Source organism: Entelurus aequoreus, linkage group LG09, assembly GCF_033978785.1.
Source record: "Entelurus aequoreus isolate RoL-2023_Sb linkage group LG09, RoL_Eaeq_v1.1, whole genome shotgun sequence".
Classification (NCBI taxonomy): Eukaryota; Metazoa; Chordata; class Actinopteri; order Syngnathiformes; family Syngnathidae; genus Entelurus; species Entelurus aequoreus.
In genome coordinates this window covers 72,391,961-72,405,711 of record NC_084739.1, presented here as the reverse complement: position 1 = coordinate 72,405,711, position 13,751 = coordinate 72,391,961, and the positions used below count along the sequence as shown (strand labels likewise).

General features: G+C 37.7%; 1 protein-coding gene across 1 annotated transcript in view; it reads right to left on the bottom strand.

Moving 5' to 3' along the window:
• Positions 1–13,751, bottom strand: part of cdh11 (cadherin 11, type 2, OB-cadherin (osteoblast)) — a 242,862-nt gene that overhangs the window by 8,448 nt on the left and 220,663 nt on the right. The window contains exons 10-13 of the mRNA XM_062059301.1: positions 13,396–13,535; positions 13,175–13,311; positions 4,026–4,147; positions 1,760–1,877 (exon numbers count right to left, since the gene is read on the bottom strand). Of these exons, the coding sequence (XP_061915285.1) occupies positions 1,760–1,877; positions 4,026–4,147; positions 13,175–13,311; positions 13,396–13,535 (517 nt within the window). The remainder of the gene's footprint in view (positions 1–1,759; positions 1,878–4,025; positions 4,148–13,174; positions 13,312–13,395; positions 13,536–13,751) is intronic.

Here is a 13,751-nt window from a genome sequence, read left to right as displayed (position 1 = left end):
TTGAAGTAAACTAACTTTTTCTATGTTAGCATGCTAACTTTAGCATGGTAATGTTTTATGCTAGCATTTTAGCTAATTTTGTACCTTTAACCTAAAAATAATAGGTTTTGATAAGAGGCATGCTAAATCATTTTATGTTAACATATGAACATTAGTATGCTAACATGTTATGCTATTATTTTAGTTAATTTTGCATGTTTACATCTACAACCCCTGGATTTTCATATGTGCCACCATTATAGGAGTATGTTAACTTTTCCTATGTTATCATGCTAACATTCGTATATTAACATTAACATGCTAAATTTTTGTGTTAGCATTTTAGTTAATTTTGCATGTTTACATCTACAACCCCTGGATTTTGATATGTGTCACCATTATAGGAGTATGTTCACTTCTCCTATGTTTGCATGCTAACGTTGGTATATTAACGTTAGCATGCTAAAGTTTTGTGTTAGCATTTTAGTTAATGTGGTATGTTTACTTCTATAATCCTTGGATTTTGATATGTATCACCACTATAGGAGTATGTTCACTTCTCCTATGTTAGCATGCTAACGTTCATATATTAATGTTAGCATGCTAAATTTTTGTGTTAGCATTTTAGTTAATTTTGTATGTTTACACCTACAATCCCTGGATTTCGATATGTGCCACCGCTATAGGAGTATGTTCACTTCTCCTACGTTTTTGAACAATTTTCCTTGTGGATCAATACAGTTTGTCTAAGTCTAAGTTAGCATGCTAACATTTGTTTATTAACAGGAGCATGCTAAAGTTTTGTGCTAGCATTTTAGTTAATTTCGTATGTTTACTTCTATAATCCTTGGATTTTGATACGTGTCACCACTATAGGAGTATGTTCACTTCTCCTATGTTAGCATGCTAATGTTCGTATATTAACGTTAGCGTGCTAAAAAAATTTTGTTAGCATTTTAGTTAATTTTGTTTGTTTACACCTACAACCCGTGGATTTTGATACGTGCCACCACTATAGGAATATGTTCACTCTCCTATGTTAGCATGCTAACGTTCATATATTAACATTAGCATGCTAAAGTTTTATGCTCGCATTTTAGTTAATTTTGTATGTTCACACCTACAATCCCTGGATTTTGATACGCGCCTACTACTATAGGAGAATGTTAACTTCTTCTAAGTTATCATGCTAACATTTGTATATTAGCGTTAGCGTGCAAAATTTTTGTGCTCGCATTTTAGCTAATTTTGTTACTTTAAACCCCAAAAATATGTTTTTTGATACTTGGTGCTATCTTAGAACTATGCCAACTCATTTTATGTTCCCATGCTAACATTAAATTTTATGTTATTATTTTAGCCGATTTTGTATGTTTGAACTTAAAAAAAAAAAACCCTCACCATCTTTGAAGTATATTAACATTTTGTACGTTAGCATGCTAACTTTAACATGCTATTGTTTTATGCTAGCCTGTTATGTCATTGTGTTCCTTTAAACTTAAATACTATAATTTTTTTATACTTGGCCCCATCTAAGAAGTATGCTAACACATGCTATGTTAGCATGCTAACGTTAGCATGCTAAAATTTTATGCTAGCATTTTATCTAATGTTGAAAGTTTACACCTACAATCAAGGGATTGTAGGTGTAAACTTTGGGGAGAATGTTAACTTCTACGATAGCATGCTAAAGTTTGTTTGCTAACGCATTTTAGCTAACGGTGTTCGTTTGAATCTAAAAATCGTGGCGCCATCTTGGAACTACGCCGACTCCGCCCACCTCTGTTGTCCTTCAAGGAGAAGTTGTGGTTGTGGGCGACCTCTGGAGCCAGCCTGAAGGTGAAGTGTTGTCTGTGCGCCATCTCGTCCTTGTCCACCGCGCTGATGGTCTCGATCACCTGCAAGGACGTGCACATTTCGGCAATATTATAATAATAATCAGAATTATTTGGCAAAATGATGAAAAAAAGTCACAATTTTACTCCAAAAATGTATCACCATTTGACAAGAACAACAACAAAAATGGGCAATATTGTGATAACATGTTATGTGACAAGTGTCAGCATTTTGCATTCAAAAGTAATAATTCTACATCAAAAAGTAATAATTTTACAAGAAAAAGTAATAATTTTACGAGAAAGTATTGCAATATTACATAAACAGAAATAATATGAGAAATTGTTCCCAATTTCATAAGAAAAAAAACAAAAAACTGCTTTTAGTTCATTTTAATTTTAATTTTAATTTTTTTTAATATATATATATATTTTTTAATCTTCATTATTTACTTCAAGTTATTACAGCATGTCTCTATTTACATATTTAATTAATTTTTTTTTCATTAATTTTGCCCAAAAGGGCCGCATTTCAATTTCTTACACACACTTGTTATTTCATATGTTGACCAGAGGGGAGCAATTCTAAAAGCGACACACTGTCAATTTTGAAAAATCCCTCCTTTTTGGGACCACCCTCATTTTAAAAGATTTCACCACCAGGGGTGCTCATGAGACATTCTCTATTAGATGCAATGTTTTTTTCCGTATTGGGACCATGACTTATGTCCTAACTTGTTCACACCTCCTCATATGGAAGCTACTTTTCCTTGTTGATGTCTCAAGACGGGTAGAAATACAAGAACACACACATACACACACACACACACTCTTGTATTTCTTACATTCTTGAGACCTCCGAAAAATGCCTACCTCTTTATGACTACCCTTCCTAGATATATAAAGAAGTGTATTGACAACATTAATAATATATACATACTATGCAAATATAAAAAAGCTTGTTGTGAAAAATGTGTGTTGTGAAAAAGGTCACCATTTCGCAAGAAAAACGTAGAATTTTCGCAGTATTATAATAAAAGTCGTAATTTAATCAACGCAAGTCAAAATTTTACAAGAAAAACTGAACATTTGTGCAATATTATGATAAACGTTGGAATTTTACTCGATAACCGTCGCAATTTTAGAGGAAAAGCTCCAAATTTTGGCAATTTCATGAAAAGAGTCGTAATTTTACCCGCTAAAAGTCCCAATTGTATAAGAAAACTTTAACATTTCGGCAATATTATAATAATAATCAGAATTTTATTTGGCAAAATTATGAAAAAAAGTCACAATTTTACTCAAAAAATGTATCACCATTTTACAAGAACAACAACAAAAATGGGCAATATTGTGATAACATGTTATGTGACAAGTGTCAGCATTTTTGCATTAAAAAGTAATAATCCTACATCAAAAAGTAATAATTTTACAAGAAAAAGTAATAATCTTACGAGAAAGTATTGCAATATTACATAAACAGAAATAATTTGAGAAATTGTTCCCAATTTCATAAGAAAAAAGTCGATATATTGTGAGAAAAAGACTGCTTTTAGTTCATTTTAATTTTAATTTTAATTTTTTTTAATATATATATATATTTTTAATCTTCATTATTTACTTCAAGTTATTACAGCATGTCTCTATTTACATATTTAATTCATTTTTTTTTCATTAATTTTGCCCAAAAGGGCCGCATTTCAATTTCTTACACACACTTGTTATTTCATATGTTGACCAGAGGGGAGCAATTCTAAAAGCGACACACAGTCAATTTTGAAAAATCCCTCCTTTTTGGGACCACCCTCATTTTAAAAGATTTCACCACCAGGGGTGCTCATGAGACATTCTCTATTAGATGCAATGTTTTTTCCGTATTGGGACCATGACTTATGTCCTAACTTGTTCACACCTCCTCATATGGAAGCTACTTTTCCTTGTTGATGTCTCAAGACGGGTAGAAATACAAGAACACACACACACACACACACACACACACACACACACACACACACACATGTCTTGCTTACTTTGTGTGGACCCACGTTTAGTCAGTAAGTTGTGAGGGCCCCCCTTTCCACTATAGCTAGAATGATGAAAAAAATATATCTAGCACTAGATGGGAGTAGAGAGTTGCAACCTCACTTCAGAATGCCAAACACACAAAGTAAGCACACACACACACACACACTTATATACACACACACTTACCTTTCCCGGCGCCACATTTTCACACATGAGGACTTCATTGTTGGTTGCGAACTCTGGGGCGTTGTCGTTTTTGTCTTTCACCACAATGTTGACGCGCACTTTTGTGTCCTGGTGGTGTCCTCCTGCACACACACACACACACACACACACACACACACACACACACACACACACACACACACACACACACACACACACACACACACACACACACACACACATGCAAGGTCATTGATCACTAGTCATGTGAGAGAATCCATCGAGTGAACATTTTTAAGACAGTTTCCCAGCAACACTTGCTGTCAATCACTCCTATGTTGACATGCTAACGTGTGTATGCTAAAGTTTTATGCTTGTATTTTAGCTCATTTTTTTTGTTTGAACCTAAAAAAAAAAATTGGGATACTTGACGTCATCTTAGAAGTATGCTAAGTTAGCATGCTAACATAGTATGCCTGCATTTTAACTAATGTTGTTCTTCTAAAAAACATGTTTTTTGAAACTTTGCCCCATCGAAGAAGTATGTTAACTCATTTTATGTTAGCATGCTAACGTTAGCATGCTAAAATGTTATGCTAGCATTTTATCTAATGTTGAATGTATGCTAACTTAGCATACTAACATTATATGCCTGCGTTTTAACTGATTTTGTTATTCTAAAAATCATGTTTTTTTATATTTTGCCCCATCTTAGATGCATGCTAACTCATTCTATGTTAGCATGCTAACGTTAGCATGCTAGAATTTTATCTAATTTTGAAAGTATGCTAACTTAGCATACTAACATTACATGCCTGCGTTTTAACAGATTTTGTTATTCTAAAAATCATGTTTTTTGATATTTTGCCCCATCTTAGATGTATGCTAACTCATTCTAAGTTAGCATGCTAACGTTAGCATGCTAAAATTGTATGCTAGCATTTTATCTAATGTTGAATGTATGCTAAATAAGCATACTAACATTATATGCCTGCGTTTTAACTGATTTTGTTATTCTAAAAATCATGTTTTTTGATATTTTGCCCCATCTTAGATGTATGCTAACTCATCTTATGTTAGCATGCTGACATTCTTTAATGCTAGCATTTTAACTAATTGTGTATGTTTACATTCACAATGCTTGGATTTTGGATTATTGGCACTCCTTTGTTAACATGCTAACGTTTGTATGCTAAAGTTTTATGCTATCATTCTAGCTAATTGTGTTTGTTTAAAAAGTTAAACCTAAAAAAACATAGTATGCCTGCATTTTAACTAATTTTGTTCTTCTAAAAATCATGTTTTTTCATATTTTGCTCCATCTAAGAAGTATGCTAACTCATTCTATGTTAGCATGCTAACATTTTATGCTAGCATTTTATCTAATTTTGAAAGTATGTTAACTTAGCATACTAACATTATATGCCTGCGTTTTAACTGATTTTGTTATTCTAAAAATCATGTTTTTTGATATTTTGCCCCATCTTAGATGAATGCTAACTCATTCTATGTTAGCATGCTAACGTTAGCATGCTAAAATTGTATGCTAGCATTTTATCTAATGCTGAATGTATGCTAAGTTAGCATACTAACATTATATGCCTGCGTTTTAACTGATTTTGTTATTCTAAAAATCATGTTTTTTGATATTTTGCCCCATCTTAGATGTATGCTAACTCATCTTATGTTAGCATGCTGACATTCTTTAATGCTAGCATTTTAACTAATTGTGTATGTTTATATTCACAATGCTTGGATTTTGGATTATTGGCACTCCTTTGTTAACATGCTAACGTTTGTATGCTAAAGTTTTATGCTATCATTCTAGCTAATTGTGTTTGTTTGAAAAGTTAAACCTAAAAAAACATAGTATGCCTGCATTTTAACTAATTTTGTTCTTCTAAAAATCATGTTTTTTCATATTTTGCTCCATCTAAGAAGTATGCTAACTCATTCTATGTTAGCATGCTAACATTTTATGCTAGCATTTTATCTAATTTTGAAAGTATGCTAACTTAGCATACTAACATTATATGCCTGCGTTTTAACTACTTTTGTTATTCTAAAAATCATGTTTTTTGATAGTTTGCCCCATCTTAGATGTATGCTAACTCATTCTATGTTAGCATGCTAACGTTAGCATGCTAACATTTTATGCTAGCATTTTATCTAATTTTGAAAGTATGCTAACTTAGCATACTAACATTTTATGCCTGCGTTTTAACTAATTTTGTTATTCTAAAAATCATGTTTTTTGATAGTTTGCCCCATCTTAGATGTATGCTAACTCATTCTATGTTAGCATGCTAACGTTAGCATGCTAACATTTTATGCTAGCATTTTATCTAATTTTGAAAGTATGCTAACTTAGCATACTAACATTATATGCCTGCGTTTTAACTGATTTTGTTATTCAAAAAAATCATGTTTTTTGATATTTTTCCCCATCGTAGATGTATGCTAACTCATTCTATGTTAGCATGCTAACGTTAGCATGCTAAAATTTTATGCTAGCATTTTATCTAATGCTGAATGTATGCTAAGTTAGCATACTAACATTATATGCCTGCGTTTTAACTGATTTTGTTATTCAAAAAAATCATGTTTTTTGATATTTTTCCCCATCGTAGATGTATGCTAACTCATCTTATGTTAGCATGCTGCCATTTTTTAATGTTAGCATTTTAACTAATTGTGTATGTTTACATTCACAATGCTTGGATTTTGGATTATTGGCACTCCTTTGTTAACATGCTAACGTTTGTATGCTAAAGTTTTATGCTAGCATTTTAGCTAATTGTGTTTGTTTAAAAAGTTAAACCTAAAAAAAAAATGTTTTTGATACTTGCCGCCATCTTAGAAGTATGCTAACTTAGCATACTAACATTATATACCTGCATTTTAACTAATTGTGTTATTCTAGAAATCACGTTTTTTATACTTCGCCCCATTTTAGATTTATGCTAACTCATCCTATGTTAGAGTCAAACATTTTGGTACCTGACACATTCTATCTGTTAACATGCTAACGTTAGCATGCCAGCACGCCAATGTTAGCATGCTAACTTTTTTAGCTAATTTTTCCACCGTTTACCCCAAGGTCATATAACTTCATACTTGCCATATATTAACTGTTAGCACGCTAACTTGTTTAGCCATTTTCACAGGCGTACACCTTACAGTCATTAAACTTGGTACTTGACACATGCTAACTGTTAGCATGTGAACTTTTTTTTTGCAAATTTTGCAACTGTTTATTCTGGACTCACTGGTACATGACACATGCTATTTGTTAACATGCTAACATTAGCATGCCAGGACGCAAATGTTAGCATGCTAACTTTTTTTTGCTAATTTTGCCGCCGTTTACCCCAAAGTCATATAACTTCATACTTGCCATATGCTAACTGTTAGCATGTGAACTTTTCTTTTGCAAATTTCGCAACTGTTTATTCTGGACTCACTGACACATGACACATGCTATTTGTTAACATGCTAATGTTAGCATGCCAGCACGCAAATGTTAGCATGCTAACTTTATTAACTAATTTTGCCACTGTTTACCACATAGTCATATAACTTCATACTTGACATATGCTAACTTTTAGCACGCTAACTTTTATTTTGCCATTTCACAGGCGTACACCTTACAGTCATTAAACTTGGTACATGACACATGCTAAGTGTTAGCATGTTAACTTTTTTTTGCTAATTTTGCAACAGTTTATTCTAGACTCACTGGTACAAGACACATGATATTTGTTAACATGCTAACATTAGCATGCCAGCTAACAAATGTTAACATGCTAACTTTTTTAGCTAATTTTGCCACCGTTTACCCCAAAGTCCTATAACTTCATACTTGCCATATGCTAACTGTTAGCACGCTAACTTGTTTAGCCATTTTCACAGGCGTACACCTTACAGTCATTAAACTTGGTACTTGACACATGCTAACTGTTAGCATGTTAACTTATTTTTTTGCAAATTTCGCAACAGTTTATTCTGGACTCACTGGTACATGACACATGCTATTTGTTAACATGCTATCATTACCATGCCAGCACGCAAATGTTAGCATGCTAACTTTATTTGACTAATTTTGCCACCGTTTACCCCAAAGTCATATAACTTCATACTTGCCATATGCTAACTTTTAGCACGCTAACTTTTTTTTTTGCCATTTTCACAGGCGTACACATTACATTCATTATCCTTGGCACGCAACACTTGCTAACTGTTAGCATGTTGTTATTAGCACGCTAGTTTTTCGAGCTAAATTTACATACGTACGCCTCACAGTCACATCGTGTTGGTACGTGTTGCGTTGCAAGTGTCGACATGCTAACGTTAGCATTTCAGTTCGAAAAAAAGCACATTTTAGTTTATTTAGGAACGGAAACTACAGCTCTTTTTTTTTTTTTTGGTTTCCCCACCCCGTCATTACGAGGCCTCTACTTAGCTTCCCCGGGGCCCGTTAGTGGTTAGCGTTGCCTGCCTCGCTCCCGACTCTGCGGGCTGGGAGCCTGTTTCCATCTGGCCGTCTGGCGTCAAGCGCGCCCGCGGGATGGAAACCGCACGGCGCTTGGCGGGGGAAAGCCGGGGTGGGGCCCTCGTGGCTCGCTTGCAACCGGAGGGCGGGAGGGGCCAGGGCGGGGGCGGTGGTGTCGTGGGGGACCCGTGAGGGGGACCCCGCCGAGTCAGCTTTCGTTCCTTTTTCCGCACCGTTAGCGTTTGTGGCGAGCGGCGTATTTTATTTCAAGCTACGCGCGCGTCCATGTGGTTGCACTTCAGTTGTGGAAGAGAGTTTGCTTTGAAGGTTCCCACGCTGTACAAATGAAATAAATAGTAAAATAAATGATATAAAATGAATAATACATTTTACGGTACAAAAACAGGCAGCTTAATCACCAGAATTTTACTGTGAAAATAACAGGAATGGGTACCGAATCCGGTACTTTTTGCCACTGACTGAATCCCGCCTCTCACTGAAAGTCCCTTTTTTTAATTTAAATTATTTAATAAAAAAAAAAAAAAAAATATATATATATATATATATATATATATATATATATATATATATATATATATATATATATATATATATATATATATATAATTTATTTTATATTTTACTTTTTTTTAAAAATAATAATAATAATAAAAGAAAATTATTAAAATCCATCCATCCATTTTTTTAAATTTTTTTTTAAATCCATCCAAAAATGGATGGATTTTAACAATTTTATTTTATTATTATTATTTTTTTTTTTTTAAATGTTCTTTAAATCGTTTAAAATGTGTTATATTTTTGTTTATTTTTTATAAAACATTATACTAATTTGTTTTATTTTTACAAATTTAATTTATTTTTTTTAATTTAAATTTTTTTTTAAAATCCATCCAAAAATGGATGGATTTTAACAATTTTATTTTATTATTATCATTCATATTTTCTAAATGTTCTTTAAATTGTTTAAAATGTGTTTTATTTTTGTTTATTTTTTATAAAACATTATACTAATTTGTTTTATTTTTACAAATTTAATTTATTTTTTTTAATTTAAATTTTTTTTTTTAAATCCATCCAAAAATGGACGGATTTTAACAATTTTCTTTTATTATTATGATTATTTATTTTTTATGTTTTTTAAATTGTTTACATTTTTATTTTATTTTTTGTAAAACTTTATACTAATTTGTTTTATTTTCAAACATTTAATATTTTTTAAATCATTTTTTGTATATGTATATTTTTTTCACTGAAAAATCAACGGCGCCATGTTGCCCTTTGCACTTTGCCACTTGGCGATCACTCCAGCAGCACTGAGAGCCCACCCAGTCAAACTACCTCTGGGTATTTTTGCAAATTTTCAAAGCCAACAAAGAAATTGACTCCAAAAAAAACTAATAAAATAAACGCTCCGACATAAAAACTGGCGGCTCAGTCGCCAAAGATTTACGGTAAATATATTTGTGGTAGCAAATTTCAATTTACAGTAACTTACTGTAAAAACAACTGGCTGCTCAGTCACCAGAATTTTGCTGAAACAATACAATTTATACTGTTTTTCTATTTATAGTAATCCTCTGTAAAAATACAGCATGACAAAACACAAACAGTATCAGTGCAGTGTCAGTACAGCTAGTGAGTGTGCCACACGCTCATTAAAGCGTCATTTACCCAACACTAGATAAGACACTTTGTAAACGCACAGTCGTGTTCTGACACTAAATAAAACACCAAAATGGCCTGGGACTATTCAAGATGTGGCCCCTGGTGGAAAGGTTGGTACGGCCCCCGTCTAAGGTCGGCATCCTAAGTTCAGCGTCTAAGTTCAGAGTCTAAGGTCAGCGGTCTAGGGTCAATGGTCTAAGGTTGGTGGTCTAAGGTCGGCAGTCCAAAGTCAATGGTCTAAGTTTGGCGTCTTAGATTGGCGGTTTAAGGTCAGAGGTTTAAGATCACGGGTCTAAGGTCGGCGATGTAAGGTCGACGGTCTAAGTTCGGCGTCTAAGGTCAACAATCTAAGGTCAGTGGTCTAAATTTTGCGTCTTAGTTCGGCGGTCTAAGGTCAGCGGTTTAAGGTCATGGATCTCAGTTAGGCGGTCTAAGGTTGGCGGTCTAAGTTTCGCGTCTAAGGTTGGCGGTCTAAGGTCTTCAATCTAAGGTCAGTGGTCTAAGTTTGGTGTCTTAGGTAGGCGGTCTAAGGTCAGCGGTTTAAGGTCACGGGTCTCAGGTCGGCGGTCTAAGGTCGAGCGTCTAAGTTCAGCGTCTAAGTTCGGCGTCTAAGGTCAACATTCTAAGGTCGACGGTCTAAGGTCAACAGTCTAAGGTCGGCGGTCTAAGGTTGACGGTCTAAGTTCAGCGTCCAAGGTCGGCGGTCTAAGGTCTTCAATCTAAGGTCAGTGGTCTAAGTTTGGTGTCTTAGGTAGGCGGTCTAAGGTCAGCGGTTTAAGGTCACGGGTCTCAGGTCGGCGGTCTAAGGGCGGCGGTCTTAGGTCGAGCGTCTAAGTTCAGCGTCTAAGTTCGGCGTCTAAGGTCAACATTCTAAGGTCGGCGGTCTAAGGTCAACGGTCTAAGTTCAGCGTCCAAGGTCGGCGGTCTAAGGTCTTCAATCTAAGGTCAGTGGTCTAAGTTTGGTGTCTTAGGTAGGCGGTCTAAGGTCAGCGGTTTAAGGTCACGGGTCTCAGGTCGGCGGTCTAAGGTCGAGCGTCTAAGTTCAGCGTCTAAGTTCGGCGTCTAAGGTCAACATTCTAAGGTCGGCGGTCTAAGGTCAACGGTCTAAGTTCAGCGTCCAAGGTCGGCGGTCTAAGGTCTTCAATCTAAGGTCAGTGGTCTAAGTTTGGTGTCTTAGGTAGGCGGTCTAAGGTCAGCGGTTTAAGGTCACGGGTCTCAGGTCGGCGGTCTAAGGGCGGCGGTCTAAGGTCGAGCGTCTAAGTTCAGCGTCTAAGTTCGGCGTCTAAGGTCAACATTCTAAGGTCGACGGTCTAAGGTCAACAGTCTAAGGTCGGCGGTCTAAGGTTGACGGTCTAAGTTCAGCGTCCAAGGTCGGCGGTCTAAGGTCTTCAATCTAAGGTCAGTGGTCTAAGTTTGGTGTCTTAGGTAGGCGGTCTAAGGTCAGCGGTTTAAGGTCACGGGTCTCAGGTCGGCGGTCTAAGGGCGGCGGTCTAAGGTCCAGCGTCTAAGTTCAGCGTCTAAGTTCGGCGTCTAAGGTCAACATTCTAAGGTCGGCGGTCTAAGGTCAACGGTCTAAGTTCAGCGTCCAAGGTCGGCGGTCTAAGGTCTTCAATCTAAGGTCAGTGGTCTAAGTTTGGTGTCTTAGGTAGGCGGTCTAAGGTCAGCGGTTTAAGGTCACGGGTCTCAGGTCGGCGGTCTAAGGGCGGCGGTCTAAGGTCGAGCGTCTAAGTTCAGCGTCTAAGTTCGGCGTCTAAGGTCAACATTCTAAGGTCGGCGGTCTAAGGTCAACGGTCTAAGTTCAGCGTCTAAGGTCTGCGGTCTAAGGCCGCTGATCTAAGGTCCCCGGTTTAAGGTCGCAGTTCTAAGGTCGGTGGTCTACGGTCGGCGGTCTAAGTTTGGCTTTTAAGGTCGGTGGTCTAAGGTCGGCAGTATAGGGTCTCGGGTCTTAGGTTGCCGGTTTAAGGTCCCCGGTGTAAGGTCGCCATTCTAAGTTCAGTGTCTAAGTTTGGCATGTAAGGTCGGCGGTCTAAGGTCAACGGTCTAAGTACGGCATCTAAGGTCTGCGGTCTAAGGCCGCCGATCTAAAGTCCCCGGTTTAAGGTCGCAGTTCTAAGGTCAGTGGTCTACGGTCGGCGGTCTAAGTTCGGCGTCTAAGGTCGGTGGTTTAAGGTCGGCAGTATAGGGTCTTGGGTCTAAGGTTGCCGGTTTAAGGTCCCTGGTGTAAGGTCACCGTTCTAAGTTCGGCGTCTAAGTTCGGCGTCTAAGGTCGGCGTCTAAAGTCGGCGTCTAAGGTCGGCGGTCTAAGGTCGGCGGTCTAAGGTCAACGGTCTAAGTTCAGCTGTCTAAGGCCGCCGATCTAAGGTCCCCGGTTTGAGGTCGCAGTTCTAAGGTCGGTGGTCTACAGTTGGCGGTCTAAGTTTGGCATCTAAGGTCGGTGGTCTAAGGTCGGCAGTATAGGGTCTCAGGTCTAAGGTTGTCGGTCTAAAGTCCCCGGTTTAAGGTCCCCGGTGTAAGGTCGCCGTTCTAAGTTCAGTGTCTAAGTTCGGCATCTAAGGTCAACAGTCTAAAGTCATCAATCTAAGGTCAGTGGTCTAAGTTTGGCGTCTTAGGTTGGCGGTCTAAGGTCAGCAATATAAGGTCACGGGTCTCAGGTCGGCGGTCTAAGGTCGGCGGTCTAAGGGCGGTGGTCTAAGGTTGACGGTCTCAGGTCGACGGTCTAAGTTCAGCGTCTAAGTTTGACGTCTAAGTTCGACGTCGAAGGTCAACAGTCTTAGGTCGGCGGTCTAAGGTCCGCGGTTTAAGGTCACGGGTCTAAGGTTGACGGTCTCAGATCGACGGTCTAAGTTCAGCGTCTAAGTTCGGCGTCTAAAGTCGACAGTCTAAGTTCAGCGTCTAAGGTCGGCGGTCTAAGGCCGCCGATCTAAGGTCCCCGGTGTAAGGTTGCAGTTTTAAGGTCGCTGGTCCAAGGTCCAAATGGAACTGGGGGTCTCACCTATCTCCGTGGCCGACACAGAGATGTTGTGCCAGGCCTGGGCCTCCCGGTCCAGGGGTCTGGTGGTGGTGATCATGCCGTCCTCCGCGTTGATGCTGAAGAACTGTTCCACGTCCGTGTAGCGAGGGATCATGTACCTGGGACCAGGACACCAACTTTAGTGCTGCTCCACAGGAGAAGGTGTGTGTGTGTGTGTGTGTGTGTGTGTGTGTGTGTGTTACCTGACTGGGTTGTTGGCCACGTCCGTGTCCTTGGCGTGGACCCGGCCCACTTGGGTCCCCCCAGGGGCGTTCTCCTCCACCTCGAAGGTGTACGAGGGCGCCACGAAGACCGGAGGCTCGTCGGCGTCCTCCACAGATATCTGCCAACATTAAAAACGATATCACTTTTGTTTTTACAGTAAAATTTGAGTGACTGAGCTGCCAGTTTTTGTTTTTTTTTTACCGTAAAACCTGTGATCAGTGTTTTTGTTTTACAGTGAATTACTGTAAATGGAAAAAATGCTACCAATTTTATTTCTATAGTAAAATTCTCGTGACTGAGCTGCCAGTTTGTTTTTTTTACTTTAAAATCTACC